The sequence below is a fragment of the Sphaerodactylus townsendi genome, linkage group LG05, assembly GCF_021028975.2.
Source record: "Sphaerodactylus townsendi isolate TG3544 linkage group LG05, MPM_Stown_v2.3, whole genome shotgun sequence".
NCBI lineage: Eukaryota > Metazoa > Chordata > Lepidosauria > Squamata > Sphaerodactylidae > Sphaerodactylus > Sphaerodactylus townsendi.
This window is the reverse complement of record NC_059429.1, coordinates 40,221,413-40,245,920: the sequence shown is the minus strand read 5'-3', so window position 1 is coordinate 40,245,920 and position 24,508 is coordinate 40,221,413. Positions and strand designations below refer to the sequence as shown.

General features: G+C 43.3%; 1 protein-coding gene across 1 annotated transcript in view; it reads left to right on the top strand.

Moving 5' to 3' along the window:
* Positions 1-24,047, top strand: part of ALG14 (ALG14 UDP-N-acetylglucosaminyltransferase subunit) — a 31,058-nt gene extending 7,011 nt beyond the window's left edge. The window contains exons 3-4 of the mRNA XM_048497010.1: positions 2,725-2,847; positions 23,486-24,047. Coding sequence (XP_048352967.1) covers positions 2,725-2,847; positions 23,486-23,716 — 354 coding nt within the window. The 3' untranslated portion in view covers positions 23,717-24,047. The remainder of the gene's footprint in view (positions 1-2,724; positions 2,848-23,485) is intronic.
* Positions 24,048-24,508: the final 461 nt, after the last annotated feature.

The following is a 24,508-nucleotide window of genomic DNA, read 5'->3' as shown; positions in this document are numbered from 1 at the left end:
GGGCTAGGAACCACCAACAAATTGGCCTGCTGGCCCTGAGCTAGCAGAGGCCCAGTAGAGGAGCTGCCTATGGGGTGTCACAGTCTCCCTAAAGATGCGAGGGTCCTAGGCGCGGCGTAAGGCCTTAAAGGTCAAAACCCACACCTTGAAAATGATTGAGATTCCACTGGAAGCCAATGCAACTGGCGCCAACACAGGCTGGATGTGATCCGCGAAAGGCGCCCCCTGTGGCAGGCTGGCTGCTGCATTTTGGACCAGTTTCAATTTCGAATCAAAAGCGCCAAGGGAAGGCCCGATGTAGAAGCGAGGGATTACAATAGTCAAGCCTGGAGGTGACCGTTGCATGGATCACAGTGGCTAGGTCCGCTTGGGAGAGGAAGGGGGCCAGCCGCCGGGCCTGACGGAGATGGAAAAACGCAGTCCGGGTTGTAAGGGCCACCTGGGTCTCCATAGAAAGAGACGAATCCAGGTGGACCCCCAGACTGCAGACGGAGGGGGCCGGCGCCAAAATGGTCCCCTCCCACTCTGGCGGCTGGAAATCCCCCCCTCCCCCTTTGTGACCAAGCCAAAGGATCTCCGTCTTCGATGGATTCAGTTTCAGCCTGCTCTATTGTAACCAACCAGAGACCGCCTCCAAACAATGCTGTAGAGCTGCAGGGTGACGGTTCCCCTCTCCATCAACAGAATGAGCTGAGTGTCATCAGCATACTGGTGACAGATCAGCCCAAAGCTCCGTACCAGCTGAGCAAGTGGATGCAATTGCATGCAATTTAAGATTTTGCATGCAATTTAAGATTACCCTCCACATTCCATGATTTACAGAAATATTTTGAACAAAAGACAACTCATAACGAAAGGAAGGACAGATCTCGAAGGCATCTTTTGGGCCAAAATAAACTTTGTGACAATTCTGGTGTAGCCCCTGATGGGATCCTGTAGACACTCAGGTTTAATTCCTTGAAGATGTTAGCAGATCAGGACCCATTCTTCATAGGCTGCAGTGGAAAAAAAGGTGGTGTATCTACCAGTGGTAACTGCATCAGTGTGTCTACCCATAGCACTAGGTCCATGTTGCTTTGATACCAAGACAATGCCACATTTTGTGCTTTGGTGTTGGCATTACTATTCATATGCCAGATTCTTCACTCGAGTGGTTGCTAACTTTAATTACTTTGGCTAAGACATAACCAATTCAACTTTGTTAATACATCAAAGATAAGTTGGGTGGGCAAAGAAATATTTCTTTAATCTTTTTTTCCTATGCATATTTGTAGCAAAATATCAGATATAAGTGTGGGGTTTAAATCAGTAGAATCTTTATAAATGCACATTTTAACATCTGGTTTAAGTATCCAACAAGTTATATGTAACCAAAACTCGGGAGAATGAAAGCTGTGTTTCACTTGGACATGCTTCTGAAGGCTTTAATTTTTGTTGTTGATACATGGTTTGGGGGTTTCTTTCCTGTTGAACTTTCAGGCCGTGCTTATCGCCACTGAGCGTCCTTTACTTTTAACACAGATTTAGAGTCTGGTTGCTTTCTGGTTAGCTGTCTGATCTAATTCCTATCAAACGCTAAATATTGTGACTCCATAGAGAATTCAAGGAGTTGATCCATGCTGCACTCCCATCTAAAATTTCAAAGATGGACCTTTTACCCCATTGAAGTCCTCATTTTTTCCCCATCTTGTACTGTACAGCAGTGGAAGACACACATACACACACAGTTGAACAAACAGTGTTATGTGAACACCATGGAATGCATATTTTTCAAAAGCATTTTTCAGAATTGTTATTTACATTTATAAGAGAACTATCACTCAAAGACCTGTACCTGCCAGGTGTAGTTCTTACTTAAAAATTGTATGTACATTTTACAACTTTTGTTCACCATTGTAAAAATTTGTTTAAAAGGGGGGTGTCAATTAATGCACCTGAGTAATCAATTAAACACTGCAGCCTTAATTTACAGTTTGTCCAGTCTCCAGGATTTGGACAGATTATGGTTATCCCAGTCTGGTTAGTGTGATTTCTACATTTCATCGATTCACATACATGGGTCCCCGGGGAGCTCTTTTACCTTAGTCACTTTCAGAAAGATTCAACCATATTTTGTGCTGCCATAATGTGATGCAGAAAGTACAGGGGTGCAGTGGAAACGACAGTTCCAGCAGCATACTTCTTACATTTGGAGTTCTCCGACTTGATACCCTCTTTGTACTCTGTTGCAAACAATTCATCTATTTGTCCACTAGGTGGAGTGCTAAGTTAACAACTGGTGGTTTGTATATTCTGTGAACTGTAGCTCTGATCAGTGGTATTCAAAAAGGATCAAAAATTGGTGATGCTTATTTACATCGTATGATTTACGGTGTGCATGTGTGCTGCCATGAGCCCCAGTTGTGTTTGCATGGTTTTAGTTTTTGTGTACTTTTCATGGTTTTTAAACCAGGTTTGGCGCTGGGTATTTCTTCAGGAAAAATTCCTGAGGAGCTCAGAGGGCTCAAGTTGCTTTTGCGTGCACAGAATTGCCTCTTATGGACCATAGTAGTAAGATGCCATCTGAAGACATTTAAAGCAGTGAGCCTGACTAGAGCAACCTTCTTTGGCATTTGAGCCATGTATCACTGGGAGTGGTTGTAGGTCTGTAGTAACAAATTGAGATTGCTACATCTTGGAATCCTGAGTTGTATTAATTCTGCCGTCTCCATCTTGTTTTCAAAGTTCACCCTCAATCGCATTCCCAGAAGTCGGGAGGTCCGTCAGTCATGGAGCTCTTCAGTGCTAACAACCATCCGTTCCTTCTTATATTCGTTTCCTTTGACCTTCAGGCTCAAGCCAGATGTGGTAGGTATAACAGCTTCTGTTCACAGAATTACAATGGAAGAGTGTCACACATTTTAAAGTGAAAACAGCTTCTAGGAGGCAATAAGTCTTTAGAACTTTTATGTACGTCCTGGAGGGCCAGCAAGTTAGGGCACAAAGACCAAGGCTGTCAACCTGATGTTGTCTCTAGCTCTGGAATTTAGGGGTTTACTACCTCTGGATGTGGAGGTTCCCATTAGTCATCATGGCTGGTATCCTTTGGAAGACCCGGCATCTATGAATCTCATTAAACCAGGCCTAAGAAATAAACTGCAGACAACACCCTCACAAATACACTTGATTAAAAGCTGTATGTCCCTGCAAGATTTAGCGCTCTGGGTCTCTGCCTCCCTTTTTCCAGCTGCTGAATAAAATTTACTTTTTTAAAATGTGTATATTGAACTATAATCAATATAAAAATAACTATTTGCTTCGTTTAACGTTCTTGAAATGGTAAATGAGATAAAAAGAATTAGAAAGCCATCCAAAACTTTTTATCAATTTTAAATTTCACCAAGCAATAACAATATTAAAGCAATAAAATGGACCACCACTCTCCTTCCTTTTCCGTTGGGCATGTTGCTGATGGGGCTCTAAACAAAACGAAGGAGAGGTCTTTACGAGCCCACCCTTATTCCTCCTCTTTTTTTATTAAAGAGAACATAAAAAGCCTTTTATCTAAATTTAAATAACCAGCCTTCATGAACCTTCCTGAGGGAGGTGCATTGGGACATCTCCTTGTGTTACGCTGGTAGTTTAGTTTCATTAGCATCAATTGTATTGAGTTTCCACTATGAGGGAAATTATCTGAAAAATCAGGCAGAGGTGCCTAGCAAGTTGCTGAAGGATCTGATATGGAGAAAATACCGTAAATCAATTCATCCTTTGTTTATTGGAGAACACTGTTGTGGCATTTTCCTGAGAACAATGGTGGCCAAGTTTGCTCATCTAGTGAGAGTTTAACTTGTGTGTGGTGGTTTAATTTTTCTTGTGAAGTCAAGAGGTACTGTGCCATTGCCCAACTGCCACGTGGACTTTGCACTCAAATTTTTGCAAGTTTTTTAAAGATGGTAACAGGGCTTCCATGGGCTTTGGCTTTCAAACTGTATTTGCCTTTGATGCCGAGCAAAACTATGAGGCTGTCTAAACATGGTATGGGACATTGCAATAGCTGCTCTTGGATTTTCAATAATCTCTATGGCTCATTTCAGACAGGGCCAAGAGGTACCGAAGACGGCCTGGGGGGAGGCTCAGGGCTCCAGCATCAGGTTTTTTTCTAAAATGCACAGCTTACTGGTGAGGGAACACTGTGAGAGAACACTGTGGAAAGAAATCCTCTGCAAATTCTGAAGCCCATTAGGAGATCATTCTCTGCAAAAGCACACAGAATGCATATACCTCCTCTGATTTCATTTCCTGCTGTCCAGCAGCCTGAGAGCTGCACCAGGTTTGGCAGCAGCTGTGTCAAAGCCTGGTAACTGTAGCGGCTGCAGAAAGCCCCGGAGCTCAGGAGCTCAGGAGCTACAATGGATCTAGCAACAGCTATAATAAAGTCTGGGAACACCAGGAGTCCTAGTGACCCCAGCAAGGAAGTGGAGGGGATGAGATTCCCTCCCCCCCCCTTCCCACTCGTCTTGGGGGGCTATGCTTCTGAATATATCTAATTCTCAGCATGGCCAAATCTGTGGATGCTTAAATCCAGAAACCAAAGCAATTAACAGACAAGACAGATCTTTCTACAAACATTTCTGAAAATGCCTCAGGTTTGCAAAAAGTCTAAAATATTTTTTTTTAATTGGTTTTTTAAAAAGCCCGAAATAATAGAATCAGAACCTGTAGCTTTAAGAAATGAATGCCCTAGCCTTTGTAACTGTTGCTAGGCAACTGCAATAGTATTGTTGTAGTAATGCACTGCTGACCCAGCAGCACCGTGGTAGAACGTTGGAGGCATGCGCAGCGGACCCTCTGACCTTCTGGTCGCACCGCACCCCCACTCCTCATCCCCCTATGAGTCACGGGTCATGAACTGTCTGGCTCAGTCACCGGGCGCAGGGACAATGGTCTTGCCCCCAGGTGAGGATTAGGCTCAGACGCTTACGCTCCTCTCCGCACGTAGCCAGGTGAGATCATGCATCACATGATGATCTCCCGACCTCCCGCCTCCCGCTCTCCCGGAACTCCCCCCGGTCCTCCCTCCTACACGCCCCCGATAGAATAACAATAAAAGGTGCCAGGAACCAGCACGCGGGAGACTCGCTAGGAACACGGACCTCCGGGCTCCCGCTGCTGGCGATCTCCACCAGATGTTATCTCCGCGTCTCGTCTCGTTCTTACGCTGACCACGTGGGTCGACTGCAATTGTCAACCTTTAGGCCTTAGTTGAAGGCAGGGAAAGGGGGCAGGACCCTTTTCAGGGATGTTTTGCTCTGGGGCCAGGCGTGGCAGCAGTCACTGGACAACTTGTTCCCACATTGCTTCAATGAGTCACCCAGCCGGTTCACTAGCAGCTGTCCTGCAAAAACCAATGCAATGTAGTAACTTATTAAACTTTCAGATTAGGATCTGGAAGACCTAGATTCAAATCCCCACTTTGCCTTGGAAACTCATTAAACAACCATGAGCCAGTCACACACTCTCAGCTTAACCTACCTCACAGAAGTGGTGTGAAAATAAAATGGATAAAAGAATAATATAAGCTGCTTTGTGTCCCCATTGGCTAAAATAAGTTTTTTACTAGTAAATATAGCTGAAGATGAGGGGCAGATAAAATTGTTGCTGGTATGTGAGAAGGAGAAAAGGAAGCAGGGGCAGGGGAGAGGATATGGGGGGGGGCGTGCCAGGAGGAGGAAAAGAGAAAATAGTGGGGTAAGGGATACAGGGGAAATTGAGAGGCCCGGTCAAGTCTTTGTGGGTCCTCACTTTTTAACCTGTTTTCCTGACACATCGTAATATCTGTGATATAGCATATGTAAATATTCAAAGGCTTCACATGAACTCCTGAAGCTTCCTGATAAGCCAGTGACCCATCTGCACATTCACTCATCACTTTGGGGGTGAAGAGGGTAGAGCTAGCAGGATCACCTGGGGTTGCCCAGATGCCAACCAATTGCTGAGCAGTCTGCATGGAGCACATGTGCACAGCTCTCCCTATGAGTTGCTGAGGGAAGGAGGCATATGTGCAGGTCCTCTGTGCAAACCACTCAGAAATCATTGGCGGGGGGGTGGGCGAGTAAGTTCCTTCTTGCCTACTCTACCCCTCCATGTGGTGAGCAAACACGTGATAGATCATCTTCATAGGATTGCAGATACTGATCTGTCTAGCCATCACTCTAGCCAGTTCTGACCACTGTGACTGGAAGTAGCTTTTAAATGAGTTTGGCAGGGCTCTTTTTCCAGTTTCCTGAAGTACTCTTAATTGTATATTCTGGGGTTAAACCTGGCATATACTACATGCAGATCATGTATTCTATCACTGGGCCTCCTTCCTTTCTATTAAAAAAGTGCTATATAAATATTTTCATGAGTAATAAATCCCAGCATTTTTTAAAATGTGTCTGCACCCCGTCACTTCTCAAATATATTTTTGAAAGGCATGGCTTAAGCGAAAGCTAGGTAGTTTGTGAGGATTCCAGATTGTTTATCAGGGTAAAAATGCATTCTTGGGATTTAAATGCCTTCTGTTAGCCAATAAATAAGGTTTTAGCTGTGCACGGAATATATTGTTTATAGCACTGTGTATGCATACACAAACTTCACTTGATAGTAAAAATCTGTAAGGAACCAATCAGTTATGTGCACAAATCCCAATAATATCTTCATAAAAATCACTCCTTCTGTTTGTTAAGTGGGTGTTCCATCCTGTGGGCCTGGGCAGGGGGAACGCAGAAAAAACTTGTTTCAGCCTCTCGGGGTATGCATAAAAATACTGATTACTTGCAGCAACTTTTGGCCTCATTCTCCCCAGCCTCAGAAACTGGCTGATGTGAAATATATACTCTGTGATTCTCTCATGCCTTAGGGAATACAGTGGAACCTTGGTTTTCATTGCCTTCAGTTTTCATCAGTTTAGGTTTTCATTGATTTTTTCAGTGAAAAATTTGTCTCGGTTTTCATCGATTTGCCTCGGTTTTCATCGATTTGCAGTAAGGTGCAGGGTTTGTGGAGAAAAATCACACAGACAAAGCTGTTGTAGGCCATGTCTGCAACTTGTTTAATGACAATGTCTTGCCCCATTTCAGACAAATCTTAAAGAGGCATCAGAAACAGACCTCTTTGGACAGCTTTCTGGTGCGACATTGGTCCACTGGCTCTGAAGCTGGTCCTAGTGTTATTGTTTGTTACTGTTTTCAGCATTAAACACTGTGTTTATTCACCAAAAATGTGTTTTTGGTATTTTTTTGGAGTGCCTAGAACGGATTAATTGGATTTACATTGATTTGGATTTATATTCCTGTGGAAAAGTTTGCCTCGGTTTTCATCGGTTTCGGTTTTCATCGATTCTTTTTGGACGGATTACCAACGAAAACCGAGGTTCCATTGTATCCCTGATAATGGAACTGTACAAAGGTGTGAGCTGTAAGCTGGCCAGGCCTTGGAATTTGAGAGGCTAGTGTGCACTTTGGAGAACCTGGGCTAGTCTGAATTATCAGAGTCTCTGATCAGGTGCCTTGCTTCCCTTCAGCCTCATGGGGGTGGTACTTGGTCTCCCAGAAGGTGTGCCATCTGGCACGTAGCTTCAGAGACCAATTTTACACTTTCAAGCTTTCTTTTGGCCATTTGGGAGACTTCCCTCTGAGGTGGAAGTGACCTGGAAGAAAGGTAACCTGAAGCTCAGACACCACTGTGACGGTTAAGAAGTCAAAATTGTGTCTACCCAACTTCTCTCTCTCTCTCTCTCTCTCTCTCTCTCTCTCTCTCTCTCTCTCTTTTGAATTTAGTTTTCTTCTTCTTTGGATCTCAAGATAACCTTTAAAAAACCTTGTTTATATAAACAATTTGCAGAAATAGTATTACTAATTTCATTTTGCATGAACAGTTTGAAAGGGACATCCTTTGTCAATTAACTGTTCTCTGCTGTAAAACTGAAGTAAAATGTATTAGTTCCTTCTTATAAGGATTCATGGGAATAAAACTGGGATATCAGTTGAAGGGAAGAGTTTCATCATTTTATTCCACCACCACCCCCCAAAAAAGTTTACTGTATTGTTTGTTTTTGAACCTTTATCGCTCAGGTTGACTAATATACTGCTCCTCCCTGTATCAGAACTGACGTGTTTTGTCATGAGCCCCAAAACAGCCTTGTTAACTGTATGTGTTAACTGCCTTTGAGTGGGAGAGTGTTTACTGAAGGGACAGAGAGCCACATTCTTGGCATGCTGCCAGGTTCAGTAGGCCAACAAGCCTTTGTGTGTGGGGAGAGGGACGACAAAAAGTAGGATCTGAATTGACAGCCCTTATCAGAGATCTCCCATGGGACTCTGTCTCTAAGTGTTAAAAATAGGAGCCACAGAGCAAAGCTTCAATTCGGGCCCAAACTGCAGAGCTGCCATGCTGGAATGTGTGGAGAAGCTCGGCGTGGGTGGTTTTGTTTGTTTGTCTCTTCTGTAATTTTAATAGGAAATAGTTGGATTGAGGAATGCTTTTTAAAAGTCACTTGTGTTAAAAGTCACTGATCATGCAAATTTTTCTCATCGTTTTCCCCTCCCTCCCCCAGCTCCCATGACTACGCTCAGAGGAGCTTAAGGAATGCCAGACCAAGCAAACCCAGCAAGGGCTGCCTCCTTCGTCCTGTAGGAATATTAGCCAGCAAAAGAACTCAGCCTACCTAGTACACTGGGGTGTGTTCCCACATTGCATCACATTCAGCCATGAAATTCAGCATCTGAGTATGAGTTATGCAGAGGTGTATGCACATAGCATCATGTCTTCTCTTTCCTTGTGTCCACCAGTGTCTACAGCAGCCTGATAAATGTGTCTTCCAATGTTACCATCTCATCAAAAATGTATTTTGGCCTGCTGCTCTCAACCATCCATGGTCTAAACGGCAGAGAACTTGGAGCTCCGATGCTCAGTGGCACACTGCTAATGAGGACATGGGATATCCCATGTCTGCAGGCTCACACCGTTTGATCACATGGGCACCCCCCTCCATGCTACTCAGGTGGGTGGCACATCTGCAGGCAGGCTCCTGCACTCCCTGGCCTCCCTGCTCACAGGGAGGCTGGCTGCTGCCACAGCGCCCACTTGCGTTGTCTAGTGTTGAGCTGCGACTTCCTGAGCTGTGAGCCATGGGCACAGGCTGGCTCTGAGGCAGGAGCCGGCCTGCGGCCGCAGCTTCACAGCAGGCAGCTTTTTGCGGGGGCTCCACTGGCTGAAGGGGCAGCCTGGCAGTCCTGGGCTAAGGGGTGGCCCATGGCAGGCTCCTGGCCTAGGTGCTCCAACCCACCGGGCACCCCTCGGCCCAGCCCCGCAGGCTACTCTTTCTGGACCACCACCAGGTGCCCCTCAGTCCAGCCCCACCAAAGCAGCCGCCGGGACCACCACTTCCAGAGCAGCTGTCAGCTAAGGTAAATGGGGTGTGAGGGGGGGACGGGGGGTGTCCACCGAAGCAGGTGTTGCCCCCAGGCACCATTCCCATATGCCTCTACTGATACTTCACTCCCAGGAGTTAGTTCTGACCTTCCTCACGTAACCGGGAAAAGGTTTGCAAACAGCCAGTTCTGGAAACAGAATGAGAACCAAACTTAATGAGATGGTTGGACATCCAGGATCAGAGCTCCCATAATTTTATTTTAAAAGCATGATTTAGGCACAGGGGATTGGTTATTTGAAACCATTTTCTGTGTTTGTTCATTCCTGCATTTAATGGGACAGCTCGTGCTATTTTCGGCACTTTCGGGAGACTTTTTGGATGCTCACCCATGAGGTCCTTATTTAACGCCACCGGTTGGAATATTGTCAGTGATCTTCGGGTCTTACTTTTACAAACTTGATTAGTAAATTAGATATTAAAATTACTCCCTTGACTTTGTAAATATACCAGAAAAGTCAAGGTTGGAGATCGGACTGGTCTGTAATTTAGCTGTGGATTTTAGGCAGATGAAAGACTGTTGGGCCGGCATGTGACCAGGCATCCCAGTGACTATGGGGCGGGGTAAGTACTGCGATTGGCGAAGGCCATATGAGAGAAGGTGGGGGAGAGATGGTTATGCTCAACTACCTTCTGACCTCCATCCCATTCTGAGACATGCAGGTTGTAGTCTGTTGGAATTGATGTTGAGTAATGCTAGCTCCATTAATAATAAGACCACCACCATGCTGTGAGATTTTCATAGCGGAGGATATGGACCTGGCCTGTATCACCATCTCCCATCTCCTTCAGCCGAGCCTCATGTGGCCTGGCAGTCGTCCTGTATGTCACCCCTCTGCCTGCCACGTCCTACTGGTCTCCTGGACATAAGTACTCTCCCTGGTCAGGAGGGCAGCTTAAAGGTGGGGTGAGAATCCAGGGAGGTGTGCATGGGACTCCTTTAACTTAAAACAAAACAAAACAAGCATGACAGCGAACCAAAGAGAAAGGTTCATCAAAGCCTTCTCCCTGTGCTGTTTTTTTGCATGGATGCAAAGAAATATTAGTTTTTGTTCTTCATGGGGGACCTTTTTAAAACATGGCTGCTTTATGCATTAAAACCCAAGAAAAGCTTTTCTGCCTGATTATCCTGGCTGATCCAAAGACACTCTGTTTTCCAGCCTGTTATGTGTGAAAGAGGAATGTAGCTGAATCTCTTACTTGTTTACAGCTCGATAGGCCAAAGGTCACCATCTCACATGAGACAGAATGCAAAGCAGGGTTCAGGGATGTAGCCAAGTACTTCCTACATAAAAGTGCCAGATTAGGCACCCTAAAATGGAAGGATTGCACATTAAACCTTGCAGATGAGTAAGCGCATAGGATGCCAGATTTGAGAGCTTGTTAAATTCACTATAACAAACAGCTACATTTGTTATAGAAACGCTCACTCAGTGGAACTATATGAAAGGCAATTTTTATTTCACTTAGCTAAGATTTTCCATTCTCTCTCCAATTCTCGAAATGTCTAAAGTTCACTGTGCTTCAGTAGCTTGCTAGGATGGATAAGAAGTTATTGTTCCTTTACATCATGAGAGTTCTTTTTCTTTTGGAAGAATAACCTTTTTAAAAGCCTGGATTGAATTTCAATGTCTTCCATTTGGATTATATCTACAAGATCTCCAGGCTTTTCACCTAGAGATAACTGTGATAAGCTATTATCGACCATAAACAAAAGTACAATTTTCTTATTAGAAGAAAGCTGATGAGTGGTTTTGTGTTTATTTCCCTTAATGATTGGACTAGTATAATATTGTCGTTTAATATTAGCAGTGTCTAACTTTTATTTTCTTTTTGGATAGCGAATAGCTTACGTGTACAGTTCAAACAGAGCAGTTCCTCGGGCAGTTCAGTTTTTCTCATCTGCTGTTTCTCACATGGGTACAGTAGTTGAGGTATATCGAGGCCAAAGTTCAGAAGGGCAAGCAGGCAGCTGAGAATGGAGAGGACTCCAAAAATCCTCTGCAATGTCACAAAGGATTCTGGCTGAACAATTAGGCAAATATCCAGTGGCACCTTAAAGACCAAGAACATTTTTTTTCCTTATGAGCTTTTATGAGTCAGAACTCACATTTTCAGATATGCAAAGTGAAGATCATAACAAGATCTCTAATTCACATATCTGAGGAAGGGAGCAGTGAAACAAAAAACTTATGTTGAACTAAATGTTGTTAATCTTTAAGGTGCCCCTGGGGTTGTAAAAAGAGTATTATAACAGCCCAATCCTGATCTCTGGCAGCTGGGGACAAAGCGCTGCCTCTGTGCCACTGCACTGCCTTCAGAGGAAGCCTTTCAATGGAGTTACACCTCCCTTTCGGGTGGCATAAGTTCTAAGCCCTGGCCGTGGCTTTCCCAATCCTAAAGGCCAGGTGGAAGCTGACTAAAGTCATCCCATGGAATGCCCCAGCCAGCTCCCCCGCCCCTGTGCTCATTCAGGCACCTGCGTTCAACCGGATCCCCATGTTGCTCTGCAGTAGCACCCACTTCCAGGTTTTGCTTCTGTGGAGCACCCAGCCGCCAGTGTCTTTGCCCTTTCCACTGGCAGGGGTGCCTCTTACAATGGTAGAGATGGCAAACACCTTGGTGCAGCCCTCTGCCACTCCTTCTGCCCATCCCCTCCTGATCTGGATTGGGCTGCTCAGCTCTTTTGCAATGAACAATAAGTTCTGCTAAACTTCCCTTTCCCCTGACCTGAATGGCCCAGGTTGGACTGATCTTGTCAGATCTCTGAAGCTAAACAGAGTCTACCCAAGTTAGGACTGGGGTGGAAGGCCAGGAGTGCTACAAAGAGGCAGACAATGGTGAACCAAACCTATTGATCTGTTGCCTTGTAAACTCTATGGGTTCAACACAGCTCAGCTGTGACTTGATTACATTGTCCACCATCAGACTCCAACAATCCTAGCTGGCAGAACATGCAGCTTCCAGTGCCCAATGTGAAATCATCACCCTCAATATCTCATGCTACACATATAATTTTAGGAATGCTGACCTTGCCAAAGACAGTCAGACATCAATTTCTGACTACAGTAACAATTACTGTCGTTTATTTATTTAAATATGTATATCCTACTTTTCTCCTCAGTGGGGGCCCATTGTTACAACACTGTTTTTAAAAAATCTTTGCAACAACACTGCGAGGTATGCCAGGTTTAGAAAGACTGGCCCAAGGCTACCCTTAGCAAGCTTCCATGGCAGAATAAGGATTTGAACATGGGTTTCCCAGATCCATTCCAGCACGCTGATATATAATATTGCACTGTTAATCACGGGTTTATATTCCTTATTGAAATCAATGAAAGCTAAACATGCTTAGCTTTGGCGGAATCATACCTGTTATTGTTTTTGATATTTTAAAAAATATAGCTCCCTAACTTGGATAGCCTTGGCTAGTATTTGGATGGAAGACCTCTAAGGAATACCAGGATTGTGACGCGGAGGCAGGCAATGGCAAACCACCTCTAAATGTTCCCTTGAAAACCCTGTGGGGTAGCCATAAATCAGCTGTGACTTGACCCTGATCAACAGTGCATCCTATGCTGGGTATGTTTAGCTATAGCGGAAGGATTCTATAGGAACCAAAATTTTAAAATCCAGTTTAAAATATAGCTGTTAGCAAATGAAATTGTAACTGTCAGTCACTGACATCTACAAGGTGAAATTCCTTTAAATATGAAAAAATCCACAAAACCCAGTCCAAAGGCTATTACTTTTTAAACAAGCAGCCAACAATTCTGCTGTCTCTCAGGAAGGCAGAGGGTTCCTTGAGTGTTTAAGAGATGTGATTTTAAATCTATACCCATCCAGTCCGCTAGGGGGCTGTTGATGGACTTCCACTGCTTCTCAGAGTTCTTCCATCAGCCTCCGGTTTCCACTCTGAGACTATTTAAAACTAGAAAACTTAAAATAATGTTAATTAAATCATCCATTGTGAAAGTCACCTAGTTTTTGTTTTTAGGTGAAATACAATGAATGTAAGAAAAATGGTATGTTAAACACTTTATTTTTACCATCAACTTACTTGGGATTTTAGACGCTTTACTTGCGATAAGGAATGGCCTCGATCAAGAGCTGCTTCCTATACAATTATTATATAAGGAAAGGATCCAGGCAGTTAAAATGAATAATTTTCTTAGGAAATTATTTTTTCCTCCTACCCTTCACATCAGGAATAAATTTGCCTTGTTGCTTACTGCAGTTTGTTAGTTTCTGTGTACGGTTTCAGGTCATTACCTTCTAATGGCACTGGAATGTGCAGTTTTAACTGGTTTTATGCAGTAACCTCTGTGGGAAGGAGGAAGAGTTTATCTAAAGATCCAGAAAGAACACAGTGTGGCTGACAATTACCTAAGTAATTGTATCCGATAGCGTAAAGAGAGATCTGAACGTCCTTTAATAGCAGTTGTGCTTTTTCTCCCATGTTTGCTTTGGAAATATCTGAGACGTTGGAACTTTTTTTGGCTTCAGAATTTGTCAGAGGGGCTGCCCATCTGTACCCATAAAGATACAGCCTTTCACCCTGTGTGTACATGGAGCATTGTGCAGAATGGGTGCTCATTAGGCCCGGAGGTACGCATTCTTTCCTTGCCATGTTCTTACCCTGCATGAGGCTTTAGACTTCCTTCTGCCAAGAGTAGCTAGCTATTATGGAGACTGAGGGGAGGTGGGAATTGCTGGACAGTGTGAGGTAAGTTATAGAAAGGCCTGAGCGGCAAGTGATCGGTCTGCCAAATTGCAGTGATTGTGTTTGTATTTGACTAGATGCCATAATAAACTATTAAACCAAACAAAACACATTGCAATACAGCTGACTGATCAGCGGCATTACTGGCATGGAAACTGCATGGCCAGGGAACGACAATCATACTAATATGCTAGAAGAGAAAGAGTTCTATCTCCACGCTCCCTATGTGTACATTTTGCAAAATGCAGCTTGCCGATTAAAGCCTTTGCTTTTTCATTTTCCTCTGGATGACAAATGAGAGTTAAATTCAATATGAGCAATGCTTTTTATGAAGATCTTTCATATAATCATTTGTTCTACATGCATACGTAATTTTCAGGTAATAAGAGTAACTAGCAAAAGGCTGCAAGCCTATGCATGCTTACGTGGGAGTATTTTCCTGTTGAGTACCTGTACATGGGATTGTCTGCACATTGCTTCCAAGTGGCGAGTTTTTCTAGGGTCAAGCTTCCTCACTTGTGCAAGGTGCCCCAGGACTGGGCCAGTTCTCCTGCTGAGGACAGCATGGTCCTGCAGTAGGCCGTGTGAAGCCTTGTTCCCATCATAACAGAGCGCAGGAAGTCCTTTAAGTATTTAAGCTGTAGGAATGACTATATACTTCTGGCCCTTCTCTAGTAAGCATGCCCTATTTCTTAGCTCTCCTGCTGCTGATGACATGAAAAGATAAACATCGTATTCAAAGTGTAGCCTTACTGGTGCCAGAACAATGTTTTTTGGCTAGAATTCAATATCTGTATTTATGTAATCTGGAATTTTGTTTATTCATAAGTGTTTTTACTAAAAAAAGTGAGTTTGACACTCAAGTAGAATCTTTTACATTGGCTGCTAGCACCACCCATTGTTGATTTAGCATGGCATGCATATCTCCTTTTTATTTATATAAGCAATCATAAAAAGCTCCCATTGGCATAATTTCAGGACACCTTTCACGAACAGTAGTTAAAACAAGCAATGCTTTCCATTGAGGACTGACAGAATATGTATGGGTATTTAGCCCATTTCAGTTGCCATTTATAATTTTGTTCCAGAGTTTTGGTAACTAGAAAGGTGTTTATATGGAACTGGAGGAGTCAGGCTTGCACTTGGAGAGGAACTTGATTTCTTGATCTAAGATCCCAAACCTCTTAGTGCACCTCTGTTTTTTATTTATTTTTACTTTGACTAATGTTTTTGAGGGGCTGTAGCACAGTGCTAGAGCCCATGAACAACACAGGTCCAGTCTGCACCTCAGAGTTGGTGTAGGAGGGTTCAAAAATATCTTGGCCTGACTCCCTGGAGAGCCACTTCTTCTCTGAACAGACAGAAGACCCCGTTTATCTGAGCTATCTTTATACATTCATGTTGACCTTTGAGAACATTTAGACAAACCAGTACATTAAAAAGGTATAACATTAGCATTTTTCCAGGAAACTACTTAATGGATCATATCTGTTAGTTCTAACATTTCCCCCCTTGGATTGGTGAAACTAGTTAGCATTTTTAAAAGGTAATCTACATTTTATACACAAAACAAAATACTTCCATCTTTTTATATTAAAGTCTTGGGGTCTGGGGGCCTAGCCTCACCATGCAAGTACAAATATTGGCAGCAGCCACACTTTAAAAATAGAACATTTGAATTAAGTCAGTATGTTGCTGGAAACGCAGCATGCTGGGGAGGCCCACTGTTTAATCTGGATATCCTGCTTGCACAATGTTTCCATTAATCTGCCATCCCTCACCCACCTGTAGACGGTTCTGGCAAACTAGAGGAGCCAAGGCTGAAATCTTCAAAATGATTCCAGTCCTGAAAATCATGAGAAGGATTCAGAGCAGATTTGCAAATTACCACTGGCCTGGGGCACATATCAGTTACCACTAAGCAGCCAAAGATGATCCAGAATGCATCCTTTGCAAGCCATCAGCAGTACAGATCTGATCTTTTACTGGACATGCACAAAACAGTCTTTCTGAGTCGAGCACTAGAGTTTTCAGTATTTCAACATAAATGACTGAGCCAGAACTTTCACATTCTTGCTGAAGCTTTTGTCTTGGTTATATAAATTACAAGGCTGCAATGGCTATGTTTGTATTTTGTTTGGTACACAAATTCACAAATCTATCCTCTTTATTCTGAACAGGGTATATCACATGGTCACCTCTGCAGCTGAACAGGTGATCACACAGAGGCAGGGATTAGGGCCAGCACACTCACAATTCCCCCTCCCCCCAGAGTACTAAGTGAACACGTGGGGCTGTTTTGTGCACCAGTGTTTTGTATGTCTGTGTAGGGAATTTGTCTTTGGCCTTTCAGGGAATGAATGGGCAAACTGCTTCTCTGTTTTTCCTTTCAGCTATTCCCATAACAGCTGTTTATCTACCTATGATTTTTTTTAGGATATGAAGGGTTTTTTTAAAATATGTATGGCAGTGGCTCTTAAGCTATGTTTGCAGTCTTTTGCTCCCTCCCTTTTCTACCTCCATGGGAATGTATAACAGGCCCATGGGCTTCCCAGCCCCTCATCTTGCCAGACAGGGCCCAACATGTTCTCAACTCCACCCCTAGTCTCCTGGGCTTCTACAAGACTTTCAGGTCTAGTTGAGATCCTGCGGAGGACTGTATCTTCCCAGCCACCTTAGCAACTTTCATCCTTGACCTTTGCAGCAGGTCTGGCATCCCCACTAAGAAATTATTCTGTTGCGGCTAGAAATTATTCTATTTGGGCTAGATAAGCTTACCAGAGCACTACAGCTGGCACTAAATGTGTCAATCCCAATCACTCAGACGGAGAGGAGGAGTCACTGACCTCCTTGTGGGAGCGCAACCTGGATACGGCAAATGGAACCAGAGGGAGGAGAGAGCGGCCCTGTGTTTCTTGCATATCAGTAGCTCAGTGAGTCATGGCACCAGCCAAACAAATAGCTTAATAGAAGGACAGAAGAAAGGTAACAACAGACTCAGCAACTGAACCAGCTTAATATGTTTGAGGTACCAGAACAGTGATAAGATTACTACAGCACTTCATTCCTGATCTCCAGCTTTTCATGTGCATGTAAATACTCTTCAGAAATTTACAACTCAGTCTGCTAAGAGGCCACTTCAAATACTTCACTTTCTCCAGTTTCAGGGCAAAATGGGTCCTTGAAATCTATATAAGGCTGAAATATACCCCATGAAGGAAAACAATAATGGAGTTGTGGTTAAGAGCGGTGGACTCTAATGTAGAGAACTGGGTTTGATTTCCACTCCTCCACATGAGTGGTGGTCTCTAATCTGGTGAACTGAGTTTGTTTCCCCAACCCTGTGGGGTGACCTTGGGCATGTCACAGTTCTCCCGGAACTCTCTCAGCGCCCCCCCCCCCCACCTCACAAGTTGTCTGTTGTGAGGAGAAGGGAAGGAGTTTGTGAGCTGCCTTGAGACTCCTTATGCTTGAGAAAAGCGGGGTATAATCCAAACTAATGCTTCTCCTCCTCCTCTTCTTGCTGCTGCTTCTTTGAACTCTCTCCTGTGTCCTCAGTGCAGCCATTATGCTGTAATCACCCATCAGCCTTGCACATGAATATACACATGAAGCTACTATATACTGAGTAAGACCATCTATCATGGTCAGTGATGTCATTGCTGAGTGCCAGTGGCCCTCCCGGATCTCAGATTAAAGTTCCTTCGTGTCATTTTCTTCCTGATCCTTTTAATTAGAGCTGTTAGTGATGGAACTTGGGACCTTGGGATGCAAAGCAGATACTTCATCATTGAGCTACCCACCCCAATGTTGTAAGTGAATTGAAATTGTGGTGTAGTAAGAACTGAGACAGTCTTTTAACAACTTAGGATGTGTTGCATTTAATATTTTTTAAATTGTGTCTGGCAGTAATTTTTGTCATTTCGTCTACTTAGTCCATTTAACTGCATCATTCTTGTTTGTGTTCACTCAGTAGCTTTCATTCATCCTTAAAATTAAAAATGGGCTGTTTATTGTGGTAGAGCATCTTTGCATCATATAGCCAGAAAAAAATGTTCTTTGGTCTTCTACTCACCTCCTAGGCAATAGTGTGGGGTGTGGGTGAGGCTTCTTTATCTTGGCTGTTTCTACAGCTGGTGTAACCTACTTGCGTGTCATCATTACAACCACAAGTGTGCTGCTTGCCTAAAACACACCCAAGCTCTAGGTGGTAGAAGCAGTTGATCCGGCTGGAGAAGACAGATTTCTCTCACCTTCAGCCAGGTGGGCTGCCAGAGCTCAAGGAAACTTCTCAGAGCTTGCAGCAGAGGTAAGCAAGTCTGGAGGAGTATCTTTCTCTTCAAGCACCAAGCAGGTGCATATATCAGTAACAGGGCTAAGCAATATTTTACATAAGAACATAAGAAGGAGCCTGCTGGATCAGACCAGAGTCCATCTAGTCCAGCACTCTGCTACTTGCAGTGGCCCACCAGATGCCTTTGGGAGCTCACATGCAGGATGTGAAAGCAATGGCCTTTTGCTGCTGTTGCTCCCGAGCACCTGGTCTGCTAAGGCATTTGCAATCTCAGATCAAGGAGGATCAAGGTTGGTAGCCATAGATCGACTTCTCCTCCATAAATCTGTCCAAACTATCCAGGTTAGTGGCCATCACCACCTCCTGCAGCAGCATATTCCAAACACTAATCACACGTTGCGTGAAGAAATGTTTTCTTTTATTAGTTCTAATTCTTCCCCCCAGCAATTTCAATGTATGCCCCTTTTGATGCTGACTGTCCTGCCTGAATGCAACAGAAGTTCAATACTAACAGAAGACAGGAACAGAAAGTCACCTCTCTCTCTCTCTTTGTTGAAAATTCCCTAATCATTTAATGCATTTGACAGCATGACTCGTGTCCTTCCAAATCTGGCGAGTATTCTTGCTTAGAGCTGAAAGCCATGCACCAGTCAGAACTTCAGAGGTGCATAAGGAGGCATTCCCAATGTTAATCCCAGGTTATGGAATTTTCTTTTGGTGACTGTCTTACAGTGCCTGAGACTGCCTAGATTTTTCTTTTATGTTATAATACTTACCGTAGTTAAGTGTTTTTCATGATGTGTTGATGTACTGAGGTTGTCTGTTTAACAATGGCCCCAACAACAGTACAGTTCATGCTGCTTTGATGCGTGGTGCTGAAACTTAAAACAAGTAGGGGTACTTTAGGTTTCCCGGGGAAGTTTGAATGGAATCTGTCCGCTTGCTTAATCCTGCCCTTACATGTGCTTCCTCATCTCTGACTGCAACAGCTAGTCCATCCGTAATTAATGTATAACCATCCCTATGTGCACTCATCATGGCAGGACTTCACCCAGTGTGACCAAGCAGGAATTTGAATCAGTTGTTATCAAAACCTTCTAGCTGCTATTCCATGCTGAGCCTGAAGTGTAAAAAGTCTCTTGTGACGGTCCTGTGTTTTATGCTGTTCTTGCACTTGTGGGAAATACAAAGCTGTTTGTTAGGTGCTTTTGTGAAGCACTGCCAACTTCCAGGCTATTCTTTGGCTACAAACCGGGCCTTGGCAGACAACATGGAAACACAGTGTGTTACTCTAGCAGTGTGGGGTTCACTGAGTCTAGTGCCTAGGGTAATTTTGAGCTCTGATAAAATTTTCAAAGCCTCCTTCAGTAAAATGGTAGCAGGTTTAAAATTCGTATTTGCACTAAAATGTGGGAACTCTTTCTTTTTGTTTTTTCTGCGTTGGGGACTTGTGGAGACCTCTAATGCATGATTAAAATGCACAGAGGAGTTGGATTATCTCAGCCAGTGTCCTAAAGCTGGTCCTCTGTTTTACTACACTCCTCCCTCCCCTTCCTTTAAGCCAGTTTGGCTGACATTTAATCCCTGTAAGGCTGGGAGTTCTGTTTTCTGCATTGGAACTACTAAATGTCATTTGAATACATTGGCACATTCAGTAGACTGAAGGCGCTTTCATCTGCAAAGTGTCAAAGTTCAGAATGGGCCAAGCTTGGAAAAAATGGGTTCTGCCATCTTGGTCCAGTCTGGCTGGCATAGATGAATGTGCATCACTCATATCTGTTTTTCCCTTGCTTTCTGAGAAGGTCGTTCTTGTGTTCTAGGCAACTGGTCGTAGTAAATTTTTCTGTGGATTTTTTTTTTTAATGGCCAACTCAGTGCATGGAACTACATGCTGTATAGAAAACATGAGAGTCCCCCTTTCTAATGTCTGGTGCAACAACCTTTATCCTGATGGCATTATAAAGGGTGCTTCTATTCGTCCGGTGGCAGCAAGTAATAAAATGCACCTTGTCAGAACACCAGGTGAGTTAAACAGAACATTACAGGACAGGTTATTTGGAAATTTCATGGCATAGGTTTCACTGTGCTTCATGACTCCCCTGCTGTGAATGGTTGGTTTTGCATAGCTCACACATAAATGTCTGCAATAGTGAGGATCTGTTGGCATATGTGGGGGGAGCAAAGGGGGCACACGACTTAGGCGCCATTCACCTGGGATTCACAATCCAATTCTCTGTTGGACTAGAGCAGTGAATAAGAAACACAGGGAAAGAAACTCGACTTAAATTACTGTGACAGGGTTTAAGGCATTTTTCTGCCTTAAATGGGGAGACCCAGTTCCCACTTATTTCAGTTGTAAATTAAATCAGAGAGAGCATAAATATGTTTGTCTTTTCAAAGCAGGCTGCTGCAGTTTCTTTTTCTTATTAGCTGTTCATCCCGATCGTGGCTTATGAAAATAGTTCTGTGAAGTCCAATTATAATAAATTCATGGATGACTCATTTTGACCACATTTGCAGTTCCTCTTCTCTCCACAGAAATCTTGGATAGTCCCTCTGCACTTTATTATTTTCTTTGTTTTTGCCTGATAATTTTGTCAAGATCTATAGCTCAGGGTTCATGTTTAGGCATATGTTCTTATTTAAACTTTTTGCGCCCCACCTGATTAAGAAGGGTGGGGTGCTTTTTTTTGATAGCTTGTAATAAATTATAAAATCAAGAAAAACTTTGGCTTAAGAGAAGAGTTAAGGCTAAATCATGCTCCCAAAAGCAGGGAAATTGTAAATCAAGGCTGCACTTTAATTTTTCACCATGTCAGCAATGCAGACATTCTAAAGTCTGCTACTTTATGCTATTCTGCAAGTTGATTTCTACAGTTGGGCTGGGCTAATAAAAATTTGGGTTAATAAAATCTGGTTGCATGTGGAAATTAATTATTAATGATGGAAGGGACAAACTGATAATGTGGAATGTCTTTTTGAAGAAACAGGTGTTAACAGCAATGCCATGGAATGGGGAATTGTAAGTGCCTTAACAATTCTGTTAAAAGTTTTATGTTAGGATGTTCTTGAAAAGGAAAAATCACAGAATTGCATAATCACTTTGGCCCCTTCTGCACACGCAAAATAATGCTTTTTCAAACCACTTTCACAACTGTTTGCAAGTGGATTTTGCCATTCCGCACAGCTTCAAAGAGCATTGAAAGCAGTTTGAAAATGCATTATTCTGCATGTGTGGAATGAGCCCTAGTGTTTGGGAGGGCAGGGAGACAAAATGTTTTTCCACAATTATTCTGTACTACTTTGCATTTATGTAATCTGCCGACAAGTGCCTGTAATAGCCATTTTCTGAAGGTCCAATAAGGCAGTAACCTCTGACACTGTATTGTGTATGTGTCTCTGCAGAACAACAGTAAAGCCAAAAGGGATCAGGGAGGCAAGAGAAATTCTGCATGCACAGACTCCAGAGGAGCAAAGGTGGGGGGAGGGAGGAGTTCCTATGTCACATATATCTGCAAAACACCATGATCGAGTAAGTGTGCAATGTCAGGTGTTGGAGGGCACTCAGTCAAAAGTCCCCACGGAATATATGCATACAGAACTGCTTTTCCACACCACCAGTTGCCTCCCCACTCCCCCCTCTTCAGCTAACCTGTCTCTGCTGCTACTGTAACTCTGGCTGTTTCCTTTGCTGGGCAGATATAGTCCCATGTCTTCAGTGTAGCCATTCCATAAAGGCTTAGTTTACTGGACGTGTTAATAACTTGGCCTTACCTCGCTGGGAATGCTGAAACCTTATAACTGTATGAATACAGAGTGTGTATTAACCAGATGTGTTAGAAAAAGGCTCTTGCAATATGTGTGCATTTGTGAGAGTGCAAACTAGAAAAATCAGAAACTGAAGGTATGTTTTAGATATACAAAAAAGTGGTTGTGAATCTTCATAGGGGAAAATATATAGGATACCTTCAACTTTTTCTACTCCCTGGTCCCCACTTCTATGAATTCTCATTTCTTTCTTCCTGGGATCCTTTTGGCAGCATGACCCTCTTCCTTAGAAGGAGAAAAATTAGGATGAAACTATGCACATCTGGTGTCAGGAGTCCTCTTGGGACCAGCTTCGTCCTTACTCAGAGCCTCCCAAGGAGGGCCTCTTTGACAAATGGGATACTTTAGGTGGGAAAGGAGATTGTCACCATTGAAAGGATCCCCAGACTACCAAGCCCAGTTCCCATCTCATGGATTCTGTTGGTGATGGGGGTGACTGACACTTCGCAGTTAAAAGGATTTCTGGAAGGAGGGGTTTGTGTGTGTGTAATTGAGCTTGATGTGTCCTATTAAGTAATCTTTGTATCCCAAATTTACAACCATATTCACAGTCTCTCTCTTTTTATTAGCAAAAGAAATTTGTTCCTTCTTTGCCAGAAGAAAAACTCTGTGATGTGGCATTGAGAGTTTGTTGCAGGGTGTGTGTGTGTAGAATATTTTGGGGTTTAAAAGAATTAAAAGAATCCATTGCTTTCCTCTGCTGTGCAAATTACTTGAGGGTCTGTGTGCATGAGCACATTATATAATGGTATTATATAGAGTTCATAGTTCAAAGGCAGAACATATGATTTGAATGTAAAAGATCTCTGGTTACTTTCTGGGCATCTGTAGAATTTTGGATGGTAGGGCTGGGAAAGATTTCTGCTATATCCTTGGAGTGATACTAGCTGTAATCACAATCTGCCTCGTGGTATAACAGAGGATATACTAGCTATATATATTCATAATTGTGCTTACAGAATGACACAATCAGATGATAGGTCCCTGCCCCAAGGAACTGGCAGCTCAAATGTTGATAGAAGAGGAGAAAATAAAAGACACCCCCCTCCTTTTCAGTAACCAATTTTGTTTACAATCAAAAGTGCCAGTCTTCTTTTCATTTTTCCTGTTTGATTATCTTTGTACATCATAGGTCTGTATATATAGATGTATCTTTTTAAAGCTCTTTTTTCTGTTCATTACTTAGGTACTGTGCAATGGTCCAGGAACATGCGTCCCCATCTGCCTATCTGCTTTTCTCCTGAGGCTGCTAGGAATAAAGAGAGTGACCATTGTGTATGTGGAGAGTGTCTGCCGTGTGGAAAACTTATCCCTGTCTGGAAAAATTCTTTACCACTTTTCAGACCATTTCTTTGTTCAGTGGCCTACTCTGAAAGAAAAATACCCTAGGTCTCACTATCTCGGGCGAATAGTATGACAACAAACGTAGCTGGGGTTAACACCACCACTGAATTCCTTAGCATGGACTCTATTCTTAGGTTACTCTCCATTGTACCCAGCTTCAGCAGAAGACTCCTTTCCCTCCCGCTACCTTCATGGATGCCAGAAAAAACAGAGACAAAGGAAGACAAGCTTCCAGCTTCAGCTGAGATTTACCTTCAACAACACCTTTCTTGGTAGCAAATCTGAATTGCAATTTGTATTGGATTATAAAAGCTGTGAGTCACTTGAGAAGCCAATTTGGGTTGATAAACAGGACAAAATTGTAATAAAGTGCCACACACTTTGATGGGGGCTGCATAAATCCAGTTTCTGGTGCTATTTCACATCTTCAGATGTTCTTCCCCTGCCACATTACACACTTCTCATTTTCCCTTTATTGTTAGCAATTGTTTGGGAGAAGGAGGATCAAAGAACCAAACATGTAGAAGAGGTGGGATAGGGCCTAGATGGGGATCTAATTTATAGTTGCCAGACACATTTGGTGGCCCACTTTATAGAGAAACCCACATAGCTTAGGTGGATTCCACACAGCATATGTATAACACGTTGCAGTCGTTATAAAGCAGTGGTTCTCAACCTGGGGGTCGGCAGCGCTTTGGGGTTGAACAACCCTTTCACAGGGGTCGCCTAAGACTCTCTGCATCAGTGTTCTCCATCTGTAAAATGGATAAATGTTAGGGTTGGGGGTCACCACAACATGAGGAACTGTATTAAAGGGTTGCAGCATTAGGAAGATTGAGAACCACTGTTATAAAGGAACCCATTC